Source organism: Crocodylus porosus, unplaced genomic scaffold (genome assembly GCF_001723895.1).
Source record: "Crocodylus porosus isolate Cpor-Errol unplaced genomic scaffold, CroPor_comp1, whole genome shotgun sequence".
Taxonomy (NCBI): Eukaryota; Metazoa; Chordata; order Crocodylia; family Crocodylidae; genus Crocodylus; species Crocodylus porosus.
The window spans coordinates 18,441,650-18,463,035 of NW_017728911.1; the positions used below are offsets into that span (position 1 = coordinate 18,441,650).

The 21,386-nt window shown below is 40.7% G+C and overlaps 1 protein-coding gene across 1 annotated transcript in view; it reads right to left on the reverse strand.

Moving 5' to 3' along the window:
* Nucleotides 1–21,386, reverse strand: part of UNC13C (unc-13 homolog C) — a 517,638-nt gene that overhangs the window by 378,031 nt on the left and 118,221 nt on the right. The window contains exons 4-5 of the mRNA XM_019533546.1: nt 8,614–8,692; nt 5,331–5,336 (exon numbers count right to left, since the gene is read on the reverse strand). Coding sequence (XP_019389091.1) covers nt 5,331–5,336; nt 8,614–8,692 — 85 coding nt within the window. The remainder of the gene's footprint in view (nt 1–5,330; nt 5,337–8,613; nt 8,693–21,386) is intronic.

Genomic DNA, 21,386 nt, shown 5'->3' on the forward strand with positions numbered 1-21,386 from the left:
GCTAGCCAACACAAGACTGTTTTTGACAGAGAAGATTAAAATAAAAATCCAGGATTTGCATTTCAAAATTTTTTTAATCAAATTTGAGTATTGCAGGGCTGACAAATCAGAGAAGAAAACGAGAAGCCAGAACTGGCTATGACTCTGAGTGGACGCACAACAAACTCAATTGCTCATAGTGATGCTTCAGGATTTTTTTCTCAGTCCTGAGAGTGGCCAGTTGTTTAGTTGCTTACGTTTAATTACTGTTTCATGTATGACCACTAATATGTCTATAAAATGATGTGCTGCTTTTAGCTTTACAGCTATGAAATTACTTACATATTAGATTAGAGGTTGGACAATGCATCAATGAAGGGAGAACACTTCAGCTGTGAGCACAGGAAGCAGGGAGTTGATGAAAGCTCTGTTGCCCGCTGATGATGCACCAACGGAGTTAAACTGGCTTAGGGGCCTGTTGTTATTTGCTACTAGTAAATATATATGTAACATATACAATTAAGAGTCCCCTAGAGCAAAAGGGAAACAAGCAGGGAATTCTAATTCAGAAGGGAGCTCTGAGACACAAAGCCTCCCAGGCCCACTCCTGGAATTGTGCAGCTTACCCATCATCCCCTGCTCAAAAATCTGCCTAGAATGACGGTCTCGATCATCCTATGAAATCCTACATCCTGATAGGACATAGAAAAATGGACTATTCTTTGTTAAGTATTTGTCATGTTTGGATGTATAATTGAAGAACATGTAGTTTTTCCCATTCCAAGAGGATTTGTAGGAAACTAGCAAAGTAGAACAAGTTTAGAGAGATTTCAATGAGTAAAGTCATGACAAGGATTATTTCTATTTACATAGCACTGTCGGAATGTACTGTACTGCAGTGGAGAAGAACTACAGCAAGGAAATCATCTGATAATAACAATAGAATACCGTACAATTCATTAAAAGAAGAAGTACGGATCTCTACCATACCAGAGAATTATGTAGCCATATAGAAAATCAGCATGACTACACTATTTTTAAAACAGAAGAAAGAAAGACTTTTTAATTACTTTATTCAGGGGTTCAGGTATACAACAATGGTGGCCGCTTACAAAGCGAAAACACAAACAACTTACTACCAAACCAAACCAAACCAACCAACACATCACACCGTGACAGACACCTTCACTGCATTTCACGTCGTGTCTTACATGCTAATTATGCGGTCGGCGTGCCAGCCACACAGTCATGAACAATTCAGACCCTGCTCCATCCCATCATACACGTAACAAAACCTTCAACTTCCACACAAAAGAGAGCAAAAAAGCAGTCTGGTTAGGGCCCAGGATGTGGCATGAGCTGGAAGTCGCAGTTCGACACCAAACCAGCCTGGTCGCCCAGACCAGTCATGACATCAGAGCGCGTATTTGAGAAAGAAAGAAAGACTTTTGACTTTTTAATTAATTTAAAGGCAGCAAACATGTATAGCTGCTCAGCACATATTACTACATTTTATTATGTAATTCAAAGGTTTCTCACATGGCATTGATATACGCAGAGGGGGGGAGAACGCTGACAGACGCAGGTATTCCTTAGGATAGTTATCAGCATTTTATAGCTATATAGTTTAAAAATAACTTCTCTTTGAACAACTAAATGTAGTTTATGTAATGTAGAGATCTGAATTTTAGAAAAATATATTTGTGCTGTATAACTCAGAAAAAATACCTGAAAAGAGAGAGAGCTTGTTGTCTGAAACTACTCATCCGTTCCTATGACTTTTGTATTAAAAAAAATAGTTGATGTCTGATGTTGAAATATTTGACAGGACTACAATATTAAACCCTGAAACTGGGCTTAGAAAAAAAATTGCAACTCATCCTAGCTACAGTGTCACTGCTGGGGACCATTGTAATAATGTTTATTCTCTCTTTCCATCTGTTTTTACAGCACAGGCAACAGACCATGACCCTTTTCAGCATCTAAGGTCATCTTGAGTATTAAGGTAAGTCAGCAATGGAATGGAAATGAGAGACACAAAAAATTTTCACCAATATTGCCCCTATTCTGTGCTTGCAACTAATTCTTCAAGTAATTTCACCCTGGGATATCACGGAATATAGATTTAGATCCTTAGCTTTTTACATAATGGTCATCCCATCAATATAGTTTTGTTAAATGCTGTCATATCCTAAAAATATCTATCATATGGGAATTGCATTTTTTTTTTGCTGCTATAAATGCTTTTCTGGTTGCAGAGAAAAAAAACACATATGAAAAATGGTGGCAGTGGATTATTGTTTCAGCTGATTCATCACTTCAGCAGGAATGTTCCACTAATACACACAAATCAATTGTTTCTTTTATAAACAAGTAAAAAGATTTACCCTTCACTCTGATCCCATGCTCATGCTACATCACTGCTTAACCAAGGGATTATATAGATGTGAAAGGAGTCATTGTAAAACCAAGACCAGGAAGAAAGTCGATACTCTGTATATACTTATAGGATTTGCAATCTTCAGTCGCTTTTAAATAAAATATAACCAGCACTTTCTCCCAAATTTTTAACACATGAATGAAAATAGCACTTGCATGAACAGAAGCCAAATAAAGCTAAACCTAGGCTAAATGATGATGGTAGGAAAGTGGGAATATTTTAAGGAACCTTTATTCTTATTTTGGGATAGAATCTTCACTGTTAAGTCATCAGTAATATTAGTGTCCTTTGAACTTCTTCATTGCTACTGTTCACAGAAATAAATATAATGGTGAACATGCTTGCTTCTGTCTGTATTGGTCAGATTTTACTCACCTGGCCACTTCTGGATTTACAACATATATTGCTTTGATCAGAAATAAGAGTTGCAATACTCTATAGAAAAGCTCCAGCTGCCAAAAAACCCCCCAGAAGAGCATGTCTTCTTAGCAACCAAAGTTATTGGTCACTGGCTTCTGTTCATGGACTCCATAATACAGAGGTCAATTCAAGGTGTCTCTCCTGTTATTTAAGGGCTTGCATGGGACTGGCCCAGCTTCTTTTTCTGTGCCCATAGCTTCCTACAATAGCTGCATTGCATTGTAACTATATGAATGCTGACCATAGGAAAGGTTTTTGATGACAGCAAAGAGAACTTTAATTGCATCTGGATTTAGGCTCTAGTACTCTCTCCTGCAAGAGATAAGAATTCCTCTATCCTAGCTAAATACAAAATGCTCAGTGCTAATTTCATCTTAACTTTTCATATACAAATATCACAAATGACTCACACACAAAAACAAGCAAGCAACACCGTTCCAGTAAACTGCTACAGACAGTGAAGACAGACCTTGAGTAAGCCCATTATTTTTACTTTAAAAAAATAATAATTGGAAGGCACTCAGGCAGTCTGCTCTTGGGGGAGGGGGAGGGGGAAGAGGGTGGAGGGCCATATAATACCTACACATAGCCTCAGAAGTGGACAGAAACAGAAGAATACTCTGTCCAGGCACTAATTGACTTTTTGTTCCACTACAAGATTTCAACACTATGTGAAAGAAATTAAGGGTAACACCTTAAAAATAAAGGATAAAACTATCATCATCTATAAAACCTCATCTTAGGTTAGAAAGTTTAAAATGGCAGCAAAATCCCAGAGAAATAATTCTGTTAATACTTCCAGTTCCTGCCTCATATTTAAGCCATAGTCCTTTTCTTTCATTAGACAAAGGATCCTCTAACTCTAAATGAAATGAGGCCCTCAGGTTTCAACAGTTTATAGCAGTTACGTTTTTCCAGTTCAATGATAACAATGAAAGGGTATATTACCTTAGTGACCACAAGGGGACAATACGTGTAAGTGATTGAAGGCCCTGAATAATAATTATTGTATTTACTTATTTGCTTTGTGACTGTTTATAGAGTAATAAGATGACAAATACAGATAGGAATTTTATACAACTCCATATGTATATATAGTGTCAGTTTCTTCTGTACTTCTAAAAACTGTTTAGAATACAATAAGATGCACACAAAAATATAAGTTAAAGTTGAAGAGTGAAACACACAGAAGTTAGGAACTGCCAGAACAAAGACTTCTTGCTTTTTGTTCTAGTGCCCAGACTACTGCTACAGTGGCAGGCAAAATTCATGTACTGTGCTAAGCTGTAGTAGGACCAGCACAGACACTATCTTTGTGAATGTAACTGCAAAGCTCTGGTAATTCTCTACTAAACACATACAATCTGTGAGTTTTTCAAAAGCTTGTCTCTTGGACATATTAGGGTGCAGACAGAAGTGCAGCTTCCAGCTGTAACTCAGAACATTTTCTGCAAAGGCAGAAAAGTTAAATGGTGTAAAAATCACATTTCTGATACCAAGGTCACGCCCTGGCAATGTTAAGTTTAATTGAAAGCTTGGTGGCACTACAGAGTCTCAAAGAAAAGGTCTTATTTTGAAGCCAAAATTGGTTTTTTCAAAGTGTAGAGGTAGGAGGGGGGGGTGTGGGAGATGCCAGTTGTTAACTGTTTTGCTGAACTATATACATGCTGAATGATGATGATGATAACAACAATGTGTGGAAGGAGAGGGGAGGAAAGCAGTTGCAGAGATAGGGGATTTCCATGAGGAAAGCCCTGAAGATACAGATGTGGAATAAACACAGCTATTCAGAATAGCTGATAGATTTGTTTCATGAAACTGATTTCATTCATGATTATCCAAATAACTCAAAGCCAATTAAAATGGAGCCATGAAAGCACTCTTAGCTTTGATTAACTTCTGAGGTTCTGAGGCTCAGAATAGCTGCTGAAGCTCTTCAATGCCACACAAGGAGGACAGGAAGGTTTGGGCCTTAAATTGTCAGCTTATTGTTTTCAACCTGTTGATTTGTACAGGTAACCCCTGCTTAATGCTGTTTCATTTAGCGCTATTTTGCTATAATGCTCATTTGAAATTCATACCTGATTTCACTTAGCACTGAGCAAATTTCATTATAACGCTCATTGTTGCCAGCTAGGGTCATTAAAAACAATTGCAGTCACCATCTTGGGTTGTCAAATACTTTCAGTTTCACTTAATGCTCATGTCACTTAACACTCAGTTTTTCAGGAACCAAATAAGAGCATTAAGCGGGGGTTGCCTGTAATGTAATATTACCATCTAAAAAAGGTGATACCTCATTACTAGTCATTTTAACTTCAGTACTTGGAAGATGGCCACTTTCATAAACCACAACCTAATTTAGGATTAATATTTTAACTTACAAAATATTTCTAACTTGCAACAAAAGGTTAGCATGAAATATGACAATTTTGAAATCCTTAAGATTAATTGTGACATTCAGAACATTCATCAATATAAGAATACTTACCATAGCCTGCAAATCCATCGGCAATATGAAAGAAATTATAGAGTGGATTAATAATTAGGCAGATTTACATATAGAATATGTAAAATGATATCTACATTGATCAGTTTCAAAGCAGCTAAGCAGTGAGCATTTCTAACAGTATTTATTTCCACATTTCTGAAGCGGTTACAGAGATAAACATATTGACACGTATAAAGCTGCTTTTTGGACTTCTTTCCTTCCTCATCTGAGATTTCATCACTCAGTTTTTCCTGAAAATAAGTGACACTTATGTATAGTTATTCACAGTAGTATGAAAAAGGTTGATATCAATATAACCAATATATTGATATCAATATAACCACTACATTGTTAGAAAATAAAGGGATAATATTATTTGTGCTGGCAGTTATAGTTTTCAATTATATAATGTTTAAAGGGTCTGTCAGTTACATCATCATGTTCATTAGAGGAAGAAAAAATCAATCAAGTTGTTCCTTGACAATAAACTAGAAATAAGTTTTTATTCAGCTTAGTTATCTTCACAGGCCTGTTAATTTTTTGAATAGCACACTTACTTAGGACTTGATCCAAGGCACAAGGTCTCGTCTGCAATATACTAAGCACCCTTCATCTCCTACAGTTTTCCTAAAGTTTTTAGTAGGTTTTGTGTGCTCAGAATCCTGCAGACTGCTCTCTCTACCTTATATTTGTTCCTTGCACTTCCCTATGTGTCCCCTGCATGGTCATGCATCAACCTAGATCTTCTATCCTATAAAAAGATTTGCTACTCATTTATGCTTTAGGCCTATAATTGCATACCTGACTATTTAAAACAGTGGTTTTCAACCTTTTTTAGACTCAACTTATTTCCCCACTTACGACACACCTGGATTTTGGAAGGCTGAATTTTGGGGGATGTGCATATGGTATGTAAGTAAATATGGTATTCAATGAATTACAAAGAAATGTATAAATTATGTTTGGCAGAGATAGGAAAAAGATTAGTCCCAGATAATTTGACTTTTTCCCTGTTAATTTCAACACATTTTTTATTTTAAAGTATTTACAAAGTCTACAAGTAAAATGTGAATTTTATACTTGCATATGCAATTTGGGTCTCCAATATAAATCAAAATGAAAAGCTGTAAGTTTAGACAAGTACTTGGAATATTTGCATTTTATTTATCTACTAAAAGACTGAAAAAATATTCATTGATACATTAACATTGTATCAGATTTTACAAGTTCTTCAGAAGTACAGCTATGACTGGTATAAGTCAGGTTGGGGGAGGGAAGAAATGTAATCAATAATAATTTAACTCCAGATCTACATTTCAGGTTTCAAAACTCTATGATGGATCTACCTCATTTTCCAGATTCAGGGACAGATCCTCATGGAGATCAATGTAACTCCACTACACTTAATGGAAATAAACTAATTTACACCAATTAGGATCTGACTCTCAATCCTGTAAACATTATTTTATGAAAATTCCTTATGGTCTTAAGGGGGAGTTTTCTGAGTAAGAACTGAACCCCAAAATAGTCATTGTTGATTGTAGTATGAGCTGTTTATGAAGACATATAAATATTAAGGGAGTGCAATGCAGGCCCTATTCGATTTGGATTTGGCCCAAATCAGGGAGAGTGATTCAATTTGTTGATTCGGATAACTGTCCCTGATTTGATTCAGCCAAATCTGAATCTGAAAATCTGATGCTGAGTTGGAGAATCAGCAATTTGGATATAAATGCAGCTTTAAATGTTTTTTCTACATACCTTGAGGTACCAGCACAGCTTGTGAATGCTGGGGTGCATGGGCGTCCCACAGGAGCACAGGGGGATCCTCCACATGCTTGGTGGCAAGCCCGGAAGTGGACTAGAAGCACTTCTGGTCCACTTTTGGGTCTGCTGGGGAACGTGCAGGGGCCCTGCCCTCCTGCGACCCCTGGCTCGGCAGTCAGCCACAGGGGGACCCCAGGTGAATGCCCCCAGACCCAGAAAGCACCAGTCATTGAGCCATGGGGGGTGCAGGAGGCCCCCCTGTGCTTGTGGTCCACTTCTGGGTTTACTGCTGAGTGCCCTCGGGAGCCCCCTACACTTCTGTAGGAAACTCCATGCGCCCCAGCATCACACCATTCACAAGCTGCTTGCTACCTAGAGGTATGTAGAAAGAACATTTAAAACTGTGTCTGTGTCCGAATCTCTCCAAATTGATTCAGAGGGTTTTGATTTGATTTGAAGAGGTTAAAGGGCCCTCTGATTTGATTCTTATTCGGAGATTCAGCCACCAAATCAGGCCGAAGCTTCGCATAGCCCTAATAAATAACCTACAAAAAAAATCCCATTCCAGCTTGATACAAACTGAGTTAAGTATTTATAATAAAAGTTATTGTTATTAAAAAGTCAACAGTCAACAACAACTTTTTCAAGCACAACACCGTAATACATTCTCCTTGTAGTATCTGAGATAGTCCAGTTATTTTCTGGTACATAAAAAACCCATCTGAGATAACCTAGAACAGTAACTGGTGAAAGCTGATGACACTTATTATAAGATTAATTTACTTCAGCTGACTTTTTTCAAGTTTTCAACTTGAGATGTTGTTGATTGGGTTCCTCAGCACTCAACCAAAACTAAATTAGCTTTTCCCTGAATTTTGTACTGGTAGAAAGAAAAATAAGAGAGGTGAATGGTAGTTAACATTATTCAGAGTAGAAAGCTTTCTAGTTATTCTTGTCTAGCCTGAAACTCAACACAAATCTCAGAAGTAAGAGAATCTAATTCCTTCTACTTTGCTGGAATTGATTTCATTGCGTAGGATATTATTGCCTACCAGGATTTACTAAGAGAGGAGATCCCCTTGTATTATAATAAAAGCATGGTTACATCTTTAGATCTGTCATGTTGAACTTAGAGTTTTTCTTAAAAGCCTGTTTTCCCTCTTCCAATTACATGATAATGTCAAACAAGCCTTGAAGGACAGCTGTGTTTACTAACTGATATGACATGTTGAATAGTTTTTTGTAACATATGGAATACACCCACATATAGTTATTATAAAATTCTATTAATAATGTCAGCTTAAATCAAATCTAGGCTTTAAATGAAATGTATATTTAGTAGGTTGTAATGAGTCACCATCTGTTTTATTTTGATGGGCCTGGATTTATCATCTGAAGACTTTTTTCCCATAATTTTTTTCCATACAAATAATTGTACTTATTTATAAGTGAAGTAGTCATTACAAGAAGTAGCTAGAGGTAATGTATACATTTATTGCTATCAGAAGTTACTTACCACATCGCGAACAATGGGGAAAGATTTCTTTCTACGCAGGTCTGGCATGCTGTCAATTCCATACAGCCCCTTGCCAGGACTTAAGAGAAATAAAGTGGGGAAAAGAGAAAAAACAAGGTATGAGTTTAGGAGTTTGCATCTCTAAGAAGGATACAAGTCTGTTTACAATATTATCTAGTCTGAGTGAAATTAAGTCAAATTAGCAGTATGCAGTGACAACATGAGTAAATTCTTATTTTTATAATAGATGAAGTAGTATGTCTAGTGAACAGAGCAAAAGAGCTGAAAAAGTCAGTGCTCCAGAGCTCTTACTGGCTGTCTCCATGAATAGTTGAATTAATGGAGAGCAATTAAGAAACCCCCACAACTGCTCTTTGCCTCAGTTTACTAACTTTTATAACAGGTGTAAGAAGAACCCAGCTTAGCATAGTGGTTTTATGAAGCTTACTCTTATTCACTTTAGATTTGAGACACCAAGTCAAGATACAAGAAGTTATTTCGAATTAGGTCATTGTTCCAATCAATGCAGTGAAACTATATAAAGCATTCTTAGTATATGCAATAAAATCTGTTGATGCGATAGCACAAGAAAAAATAATTTCTGGTGCAGTAAATATATCAATAATAAAAAGTTACTTTTTATTATTGATAAAAGTATTGGCCACATAGTATTTATAGTTTTCCTTTGCCCAGTTTGAGTTCAAGTGAAAATTTAATCTGCTCACACACACACACACATCAGTATATACCTGAACTATATCCACACACACATACATTATGAATAGTTACTTCAAACATAGATCCCAAAGCTGATGAATAAAGAATACAAATAAAAAATTCACACTGATTCTATAACTGATTCTATCCTAAGCTCCTTGAGTCAGAAAAAAGCAGAACAAGGGTCAGCATAAAAGTACCTTTTTCTTGAGACTGTTCTTTTGTGGGATTCTAGACACTATTTAACCCATGAGAAGAACATATACCTCGACCAACCTAATCCAGAGATACTATGAGATACCCAAAGAAGCTGGAACATAAACTGAGAGCAACAGTATTTTGCACAAAGGCAGTTTGTTTCTAGTACTATATGATACTCTCTGCTCAGCACTGCCCCAGCCTCTCCCTTAGGCTAAGAGAACATGTAAAGGGGCAGAAGGCCATCTTTGTCCCTGTCACTTTCATGGGCTAGACACTGGCAGGCCCAACTTTATTTAGATATACAAAAAAATCATTGTGTGAAAATTAAGCTCCATTGATGTCAATGACCGAAATCCCATTTGTTTCAATAAGGTCTGGATTTCACTCCTAAACATTATTGACTATTAGTTTCTCTAAACGTGAAGACTGTAGACCAAAGACTAGAGGTGCACCAATAAAGATTTTCTTGACTAATACTGATAGCTAATGATTAACCAACCATTGGCTGATGCTGAACCAATATTTAGTAATAGTGCAAGGAATATTAAACTACTGACATACGTAAACCTTTTTTTGTTTGTTTTGCTTCTATAACACACACAGCCTCCTGTCTGCTCCTGCCCTTGATGAGGAAGGCAGTGACAACCTTATTCCCATGCATGTTGCCCCCTTGCCCATGGCTCCTACCCACAGCCCCACTCCCTGTGCAGCCTGTGCTGCCATCCCAGGCAGGCGGCATGGACCCTTTTGCAGACAGTAGTCTTAGGCACGTTTGGAGCCCCAGCGCACGCCGCTGCCTCAGCACTGTGGGACCTGTGCACTGAGCTCCCATGGCTGCCTGGGAGAAGCGCTTTTGCAAAGCGCCCAGTACCCAGCAGAGTGGAATGGCCCTTGCACAGTGCTTTACCCCACCTGCACGCAGCCCAACATCTCCACGGCAGCCCTAGCCCCTACTGCATGTGTGCTGTTGTTATGGCAACAAGGCTGAGTGCAGTGCCCTGTGACTGCTTCCTGGTGCCCCCTCTCTCTCCTGCTGCTCATCAGGATCTGTAGCCTGTTGCAGCCTCTGGTTGACAGTGGAGTGCAGGGACCAGATTACACTCACCAGGATGCTCCAGCCATGAGGCTATAATTATGGACTACAACAACAAAAAAGGCTGATAGCCAATAACGTCATTTCTCCTTTCATTATGTTGATTTGATAGCCAACTGATATATCGGTGCACCCCTACCAAAGACCAATGGTCTTTGAGAATTTCTGTTTTTATTTGATTGAAAGGTGATGTGTTTTGCTGAAAAAACCCTCCATCTCTCATGTGGGATAGCATTAGTTTCTGTTCCATCCATCCAATTATTCAAAAGCTGCTGGAAGAGACAGCCTCAATAAATGGATGATATTTATTTCATTGTTTCATTTTCATCATAAGCAAGGGCTTCTTATGATATATTTTACTGGACCAACTGTATAATTGAGAGAGATGCCGGACAAGCTTTCAGGCATAAAGATGCTTGCAATTGTGGACCCCCACCCTTCGAAAAACAAACAAACAGTGCTTTACTTTAAACTTGGTACGCTCCTGTGCCGAGCCCAGTGCATGCCCAGAAGAGGTGTTGTGTGAGCTGCACCTAGCTTTCCCAACATATGTATAGATTGGGCACTTTAGTGGGGCTTTTTTGGTGTACTTATCTAACAGCTAATTGAATCAGGTTTAGATAAAAAGCTGAAAGCACTTGATCTATACAGATGCTGCAGAGTTGGGTCAAATTAATGCACTGCTTCTTCCGATAAATACTTTTGTTTGTTTTTTTAACATCTGTCAATGTCCAAAGTGCCCCAAACCTGAAAAGGTCCAATAAAAAGATACCACAAAAACCCTTGCCTGTCCTATGCTTCCTGAGCCATCGTGACTACAACACTCTCACTCTATTTTCATCATACACAGAGTGCTTAACACTGGGATTTGAAAAGAGTATAAGTAGGACTAAACTTTACTGAATTAAAGTGGAGAGACGGGGAAGAACAGTAAAAGAGAATGGAAAATTGTTTTTTATTAGAGAGGTTTGTCCAAGTTTTGATCAATAATTTTGCAGTTTTGAGATTCTGTTGAATTTTCAACATTTTGAACCTTTGGTAGCATCAATAGCCAAGTTCATCTTTTTCTATCTAAGCAGAAGCAGATATTTTGTATTCAATCTGAATTTCCTCCACTAATGCGAATGTAGATGCAATCAAGATTTCTGTGTAACAAAACAGATTTGTAACCAGTGCTGAGATAAAAGGAAGCTCTAAAGAATACACACATGCACATGAATGACAAATGAATTCTGTGGTATTTCTAAGAATAGCAAATTACTTTGCAGTGTTTGGAAGCTTAGACTACAGCGAGGCACTAACTTTGTATGACAAGATTACTAGGTTTGCAACCATCATTGTTTCTTACGAACAAGCAGAAGAGAATTACATGTACCAATCTGTGGTATGGAAGTAATCTTTTTTTGGTAAGGTTGACCATTTCACCCAAAAGTATAAGGGTTATATTACATTTTACACTTAGAATGTGTTAACTGCACTTAAAATGTGAACATCTGTGCATTCAAGCAATAAAACACATGCAAAGTACATGCATTGCAAATCATGGCAAAGTTGTGACATTTTGCAGCAGCACTATCTCCAGATCATATTAAGTATCACCTATTCAGCCATTGTTGGCCTAGTTCATGGAGATAATACACCCAATTTGCGGTCCTCCTGGTACCACTGGGATCCAGTGGGAGAAGCAGCATCCTCTCCCAGGCTCGGCTTACCATGCCTCCCTCCACCATGACAGAGACCTGGAAGGCCCAGGAATGCCAGGGGCAGGTGCTCCCAGGCTAGGCAGTGTGAGCTACTGAAAGCTACAACTATACAGTGCCAGAGGAAGGTATAGCAAGCACTTGTCCCATGGGGTGGCTGTGATGCCCCCTGGTGGCCAATCAGCTCTTACCCAGTCTGCTTTTCTTTGGTGCTTTCCCCTTCACTTGCCTGCCATGCTTGATGTTATGGTCTTAAGGAAAAAGGAGGCTGCCCCAGGGTTTCCTAAGCCTGATTTTGTTTTTATGACCACAGGTGTCCATGGTCATTGTCTTAAGGGCTAATTATGTGGCTCTATCTTCCCCTTATATCATACCCATGTCTCACACATAGTATCAATCACTCTGGTCACTTCCTTGTAGGGGTTGGCCCACTTGGCCTCTGCCCCATTCCTCTCACTGGGTCACTTAGCTCAGGATCCACTGTTCTGGACCCAGTTCTGGGTTCCAGCCCCAGTCTTGCCCTATCAAGTCCTGGCTTAGACCCTCAGGCACTGGGCCCCTCTGGTCCCCATCACTGCCCTGCACCAGGCACTGCGCCCTCTGGCTATACTTTGAGTCTGCCCCCAGCAGTTATAAACTATAACCTGCTCTAAGTATAGCTAATGACAGCAATAGCTAGCTGTCTTGCTGCCAGACTTCCCCTTACCCGGAGTTGTGGTCCTCTTGTAAGGCATCAGTATTCACCTGGGAGGTCAGAGAGCAGCTCTGAAGTCAGCTTGGCATTCCCCAGCCATCTCTCTGGCCAGGAGCTCTTTGTCCAGCAGCTTCTAGGCTGGCCTGCCTGATGAGCTCAGGCCCTGGGCTTATATGTCTCAAGCCCAGACCCTTTCTAGTCAGGTGGCTCCCTGACCACTCACAGAGGTTCCTCCTCAGGGTCTAATGACTGGTTGCCAAGTCAACTTAGAATTCCTGCTGCTCAAGTTAGGTGTTGCCCTGTAGCAGTGCTTCCCAATCTTTCCCTCATCTTGACCCCATTTAAGACCCCATTTCCTCAGCATGACCCTTCACTCCCCACCCACAGCCCCCCACTGGTGCCCTTTACTCATGACCCGCAGCCCCCTGCCATCCCCCCGACTCTACCAGAGGAGGCCCACAGCCCCTGCCCCCTCAGCAGCACCTGAGCCCCAGCTGCTGCCCATGGGAGGTGGCTGCTGCTGCAGCCAGATCAGAGAGTGCAGTCTGGTCCCACCCCACCCCACCCCTGTAGGCTGCATGACAAGAGTGGAGCCTATAGGGAGGAAGGGTGCAGGCTCCCCACTCTTTTGCCCACTCTGCCTCCCCCTGGGGGCCTCCATGGCCCAGCAGGTGGGACCCTGTGCAGGAGGGCAGGGAATCTTAGTGCCACTGCTGGCAGTCCTGCGCTGGCTGTGCCACAATGGCAAGGCACCCTGCTCCCCCAGCCCAGCCCTGCATTCTGGCCCTATGCACTGGCCTAGCTGGGCAGCAACCCCAGCCCTAGCTATGCCTCCCTCCCTCCCTCCCTCTCCCACCATGGGGGCCTAAATCTCCTCCCCCTCCCCCCCCACCCCTTAGACTTACCTGGAGGGAGCTGTGGGAGCTGCTCTCCATGCTTTCATGCTGCCTGGCTGCCATGTGCACGAGTGCATGCACACATGCACATGGTGCCCTTTCTGATCATCCTCCTCCTGCTCCAAGCAGCCCCTTGCAGGCTAGAACTCTACCAGACTACAAGGGGAACCTGCTGCATCCTGCTTTTTTCTCCTTTAAAGGAGAAAATCTGTGATTGTCCTTGTGGCCCCATTTTTTATCGTTGCAACCCCAAATGTGGTCATGACCCCAAGGATGGGAACTGCTGCCTTATGGGCTGATTGTGGGTTGCCAAGCCTGCAACAAGCAAACATGACATCAGGTCCAAATGCCTATTCCCCTGCAGTGAGCTGGCTCCAGGCAGAGATTTCCTTATTATGTGTGTAGCTGATTGTTTTAATAATTTATTTCAACTTAAAATCAAATTATGCTAAAAAAAATTACACTACTACCAATCAAAAAAATATCCTTGTCAAGACATACACCTCCCTATACAAACTACAATCATAACACCACTGAGAATAACTTTCTTTCCCCTTGATCTGTTTTGCACAGTGCTCAGATTGCCCAGGCACACAGAAAGAAAGGAGGCATTAGTCAATGTCCGAATGAATCTCCCAGATATTATTCAACGTCTGATTCAACTGAGTGGAAAGGTCTATTGACCAAGAATGCATTTGTCCTGCAAAAGACATTACTTAGTCCAGGAGTGTAAAATGCAAATGAGTTGGTGGGCCTGTTTCAGACTGTGGGGCTTCTTATGGGTTGGATGGCCCATCTCCAGATCCAGCCACCAGGGTTTCTCACTACAGGTGTCAGAGCAGCCATGCCAGTGCCGGCAGTCAAGGAGTTAATGCTGCTGTTACTCAATCCCTATTGCTACAGCTGCCAGAGCCCCTGTGTTGGCATGGCCAGCAGCCAGGGTATTAACAGTATTGCAGCTCAACCCCTACCTGTCACCAACTGCTGCTGGTTTTAGTTGCCAGTGGTGACTGCAAACACTAAATTCTGCAGTGTCATTCACCCCTTGGGAGCTAGATATACCAACCCTGAGGCTCTGGCAACTGCATTCATTCCTTTTTTGTTAGCAGCCATGGTGAGAAGCCCTGCAGCTAGATGACCAACATCTTCAGGTCAGATCTGAACCAAAGGCAGTATCTTTGACACTCCTTAGTCCTAATCCCATAACCCAGGGTGTGAAAAATCTGCCCCATGGAAGCATAGCTTCTGGCCCCTGGTACTGTCTGTGGATCAGGGAGCTCTGAGTGACTCACATGCCATGGCATGCGGGGTGTACCAGATGGCCCTACATATCACACAAAGCACCTGTTCTAGCTCACATTCTGGGGCAGTGGAGTGGCCCCCACATGCAGCACGGCCCTGGAGTGGCCATGTGCTGCTCTGAGGCCAAGCAGCCTGCAGCTGCCACTGGCAGCTCTGAGGTCATTTAGCAAGTAGTGGCAGTTCTGGGGCTGTGCAGCAGAGCCCTGGAGAGGCTGCAGTAGGATTGGGTTTCAGGTAGTACCCAATCCAGCTGCTCCAGGACATGTTCTGGAGACAGAATTCAAGGCCAAACCAGCCTGTGGATGAGACCTGTGCCAGATCTAGTCCGCAGGGCTGGATGAGTTTGAACACCCCTGCCATAACCCATTACCTAATTCCATCTTTTCTCCATTCTAGTTACTCTCCTACCTCCACAAAAGTCAAGGAGACTTTGGAGAGCAGGGAAAGCAACCATGGTTGTGTGCTCCAACATTTTGGCTTCAGAAGGCAGTAGGGCCAAGGAATCCCAAGATGACACCACTAACTCCCCTTCATCTGGTAGGACTTGCAGCTGTCACTGTTGCTGCTAATTCTGAAGGATGGCAGAGCCTTCTATAGCAGGGAAATATTGTGGTCCCAGTCCTCGTGTTTTTCATACTTTGTGAGAACTACTAGGCCTTCTATGCCAAAGTCCTGTCTCCACTAGATTCAGCACAAAAGCAAGACTGCTATGTGAGTAGTGATATCATTTAGCTTCTATAAATTACAAAAAGAAATAGAAGAATGTACATAAATATTTAGAGGGTAGCTGAATAGCTATAGATATCCTAGGACAAATCCTCAAAAGGAAAATTAATATGGACACATACACTACACTTCAGAGGAAGAAGTACCATTTGTTGTAGCATGAAAACCACTGAATGAAACCACTGCTGCAATGCTGGGAGTTCAATTAATGTCAATGGAGTCACTAACCATCAAAGTTAATACTGGGAAGCAATGAGTCAGAAAATACTTCTGAAGACTTAAATCCTGGAGATTGTGTTACTCAGATGAAGCACTCAAAGCTGTCAGATATTACAGCTAAGAAGTCAGATAGCTATATGTTTATCATCAGGTACAAACATACACGGTGAAAAATCCCAAAAAGAAAAAAAAAGACACTTTTCCTGTGACAGAACCAGACTCCAGAGGCAGCTGTGAGGGTCCCTTGTGGCCACATGGTTCTTGCCCTGCTCTGTTCCCTGAGGCTACCCTGCCCCCTTTCCTCCTGCCTGCTGGGCCTTGGTGGAATAATCTGATTACAGAGAGAGAGACTGCCCAAGGGTCTCAGAGTGAGCCCTCTTTTATCTTTGTTTGTTTTAATCCCACTGGCCCCTCCTCAAGTCCATGGCTCTCAATCTTGCACCTATTTAGTGGGGTCCTATTGGCCCTGTCCATGCCCCTAGGGAACCAGTGCCTTAAGGACTAGCTGTGGCCTCCTTCCACCCCTACAGCCATGCCCATGCTTGCAGATGTCACTGTGTAAATCCCCCTAGGTCAACTCACCCCCACTATGTTGTCAGGTTTCTTCAGGCCTTCACACCCTCCCAGACTCTGCCGCTGTTCTCTAGCTAGGCCCCTTAGCCTAGTCCCACTGTATTAGACCTAGCTACTGGGCCTCAGCCCTGATCTTTGCCCCTGTTGGGCTCTGGGCCCCTTGCCTTGTTTCTGCCCCTCCTGGTCTTTGGTCCTTGGCCATCCTGGCTTCAGGGTGTCTCTATCACCTTTCTAGGCTCCTTATCTCTCTGGCTTCCACCTGTTTGCATCTTGAGTTCAGGCCTTGATAAGAGTCCAAACCCCTTGTGCCCCTCAGGCTCTGCTGGGAACTGCTCCCCTGGCCCTAGCAGGCACAAGCACTCATGTACACTTTGGCACCCTCCATGGGCTCCTCACTCCCCCCCTACAGCCATGACCGCTCCACCACTTGTCCATTACAAAACAGCAAGTGGGAAACAATAAGTAAACTCATTCCCCATTTGGGGCTCAGAGTGTTAATTCAGTCCCTCTCATCCCTCTGTCAGGGATCATTCTGCCCTCTTCATGGTCCGGGCTCAACTCCAATAGGGGGAAAGCCTATTTATTCCCTGGGGCCTGCCCCTTCTGGCCAGCCTGGCTTATTAGCTGGCCTGAGCACAGGGGCCTTAGTCACAGCCCTGCCAGCTGCCTTTGCCTTTTGGCTGACAAAAACCCTTCTCTGAAAGGCCCCTCACCAGATCTGCTGGCTCTGTAGCCCTCCCCCAGTAAGAAGGCAAGGATTTCCTGTTACACTTCCCTTCCTCCTCAACTAAACATGTTGAATATGATTCTGTACAAATCAGAGGCTAGTTAATGAGATCTTAGATAACATGCTAAAGGCTAGACTATGCAATCATTTCAGCCCTGTAATTCTGCATAATTAAAATGACTTCAGTGAAGATATCCCAAATCTAGAAGTCTATGGGTCAAATCCTAAAACCTAATGATGCCACTGATAATTTTTCCCTAGATTTTCACAGGGTTTAGAACAGGGCCTGAAAACAAAATGTTCAATTATAACTACTGCAACATTCCAATCTGAATAACTATAGAATTTTATTTAGGAAAGAAAGTCTTATTTTACCTATAATCTTTTTGTTTGTTTGTTTGTATAATGACAAACAATGAGAAAATGAAAATTCAGTGTCCTCAAAATTTATGGATACATATGCTTTTTGGAAGCTCTGATTATTAATGGTTTCTTTCCAGTGTATACTTTTTTTCTCATTATTTATTTCAAAGAATGATTTCTCCTTTTCACTTTACATCAAAATTAAGGGAAGTAAAAATAAGTGGAACATTTATGGTGTTGAAGACTAAGTCTGATTTCAAGGCATTCGATATTTAGAACTAATATTCTTCAGGCACGGTTCAGAGATGAAGGTAAAAGTCAGGCTGTTTTCTTTAAGATTTTCTAAGAATATACAAGCAGAATCAGAAAATTCAGCCTGTAGAATTCTATGATGTACTGAGCACTCTCCAATCCTTCTATGTTTAAGGATACTTAGTATCTTATAAGGGGCCCTTGGCATTTTGCAGGATTGAGCTATAGATGAATACCAAGAATAAAAAAAAATAGATGTCATTAAAGCTTTTCAAAATACTGCTTTTTAAAGAGAAAGATTCATAAAGGTTCTTGAGCTCTGGGCATTTAGGCTGTCTATACACATGCTCGGGGGTGGGTAGTACATTTTAATTAGAGTGGTTCCTGCAGATCCACTCTAATTAAGATGGCTTGCTATCATGTGTATTAAACCCCCATGTGCTTAAAAATGGCTGTGAGATGCTTTAAACCCCATTCGGCGAGGTTTAGATAAAGTGCTGCCGTGACCATTTTAAAATGCATGAGGGCTTAATACACATAATGGAGAGGCAACACTGGAACATTCTAATTAGAATGTAAATGAGCATGTGTATAGGCAGACTTAGCGAGCCTGGAATACCACCAAGCTTTTCTTATGTATTTTGCCTTTAAGCTGTGAGGCATATTATTTAGTTCAATGGACAAAGTCTTGCAGGAAGTTTCTATTGCTCATGCATTAATAATTAGCCACTTGCAATGGACTGTGTGGTTAATCCTCTGCTTAGATCATCATTTTATGTACTAGATGATATAACTGGTTAATTAATGTTGTTTTAAGGCAGTGATCTAAGCATTTCAGTCCCATGGAACAGATGATTGGTGCAGGGTCAGTCTGTGGCCTGGACAGGGTCCTGCACACCTCAGCTCTACCCCACATCACTAGATTGGTTCCCATGTGCCTGTTCTAGCACTCAGGGCCATGTTCCCCATGGGTCTGGAAATTTGGCAGAAGTGAAGCAGCAATTAATGCTGTCACTGCTCCTGGACCACCACATTTTAGGACCCAGAAGGAGTCCTGCAGGCTGGATGACACAGCTCTTCAGGCTGGATCTAGCCCACAGGCACAGGTTGCAAACCCATTTTAAGGGATGCGACCTACTTTTATCTGTTACTGAAACAAACAAACAACATCTCTACTTGTCCAAATAAGTAATTATAGTTGTGTGGCGTGTATGATCATCTGAGCACATAATTAAACCAATAATCTGAAAATGTGTAAATATATTCTTTGGAATTTTAGAATACAGTGTATTTTACTACTTATTGATACATTTGACAGATATACTTGTAAAAGTGACCAAACATGATAATGGAGGAAAGGCTATTCTCTATTTATCTTCCTTGTCTGGTTCTTATAGTTTCCAAGCAAGATAATTTTTCTGGCATTGGAAACTCCATCTCTAATCTCAGAAGTAACATACTTCATCAATAGTAACACATGTTCTAGTTAATCACATTGTTGATGATTCATCATCCATAAAAAAATTAGCATGTTCTCCGACAGCTATCCTGGTTCTCTACAGTACTAGAGAAATTTGTTTTTGGCATTAGGTAACCAAACGTGACTTGAAGATATTGATATTTGAATAAGAAACTAGCTTTGAAGTTAATTTTCCATGACAGATTTGCATTAACAAATGTCTTGTTAGGAAGTAACTATATGTAGGTACTTTATATTCTCTTTCTTTGGTATTTATATAATTGGCTAGTTTCTCAGTTGCTTGGGTAAAGTGGGTAAATAATATATTAATAATTTTTGGTATGACACACTTAAAATTATCTACACAGCTACTTTGGCCTATAAAAGCCTGATGTCCCATCTGGGATTTTCAGCAAGAACAGCTGGTTATGATCATGAAGGGTAACGTGCTATCTCCACTCCTGTAATAGTCATTAAGTACATCACATTGTCCCATTTATTAAATAGTAGAGAAACACAGTCGCTGATTGCATAGAGTATAGGCTAGGAATCTCAAATGTACCATACTGCAAGAAGAGGTGTCCCTGAACTAAGTGAATGTTAGCAAGCTGAAAAGACCCAGCACAGTTCTGATATATAGATAAACCATGAAAGAGTGACCAAAAGTGAGAAAGAATTCCAGAGATTGAAGAGGAAAATACTCCATACAAGTCTAAACTTTTTTATTTTTATGAGACCTTAACAGTTTTGAAGAGACTAATGAAGCTAGGATCTGGGAAAAAAGACTTCAGTATGAAGAATGGAAATAACAGCACCAGAGGCCTGGCATGCAGAATGTGACAAAGTAGCTATGTTTTGCTCTGTCCTTTTTTGTTTTCCTTCTTCAGCTTTTGTGCTAGGCCAACCTTTACCTCTGAATAGGTCAGCCAGCTGTGGAAGGTATTTTCAGCTCAACTGGGCCTTTTGTGAACAGCAATTATATGAAGTGCAAGAGAACTTTAAGAGAGATCTTCTTTGTATCTAAACAGGACAGCTAGGACTATATAGAAATATTTGCATATGCAAACAAGATTATTAAAAACAGGAAATGTTAATTGCTCTCTTGTTGTTTAGGTAACTTTTCAAAGCGTCTTGTCATTAACTGTCATTTATTCTCTCCATTACATCTGGGATGATTTGGGACTCATACAACTTTTTATTTTTATTCTTTTGCCTTTGGTATGATTATGTCTTCCAGCTTTGTTGTTTTTCCCTTCACATGTTCTTGTCCTTGAGTACCTTGGTGAAAGTGTTATCTAACTGCCTCTTCAAAGCAGATCTTCCCCCAACTATCACACTTGAATGGCTTCTGCCACTTTCATGACACTTGTACATTTCAAGAATGTACCATGACACAGTACATCTAATTTAAAATAAAATATTTAAAACTGGAAGGAGGTAAAAGAAAATAAATGATAAGGAATTTTAAGAGGACTGAAAGCTACACTATTCTTCCTCAAACTCTTGACAATTAGTAAAGTAGACAAGTTTACCTCTGGATTTGTTACAGAGGTATTTGTATTAGAGTAAGATGAATTACTTATAGATGTAAAGCTGTGTAATTGTCCAAAGGGTAATATAAACCAATTAACACATTTCTAAGAGTCTTCTCTATATGACCTTTTTTTTTTGCTTCAGAGAAAGACAGACCATGAAGAAAGCATCATGCTGTCAGCAAGACGAGACAAAATAATTTAGTACAGTGATATTTAAAAACCCTCAAAATTATCTTGGTGTTAGAATATGGCAAACAAACCACTTTAAAGTACTGCAGAAAGAGATTTTACATATAAAAACAATAAATGTTACAAT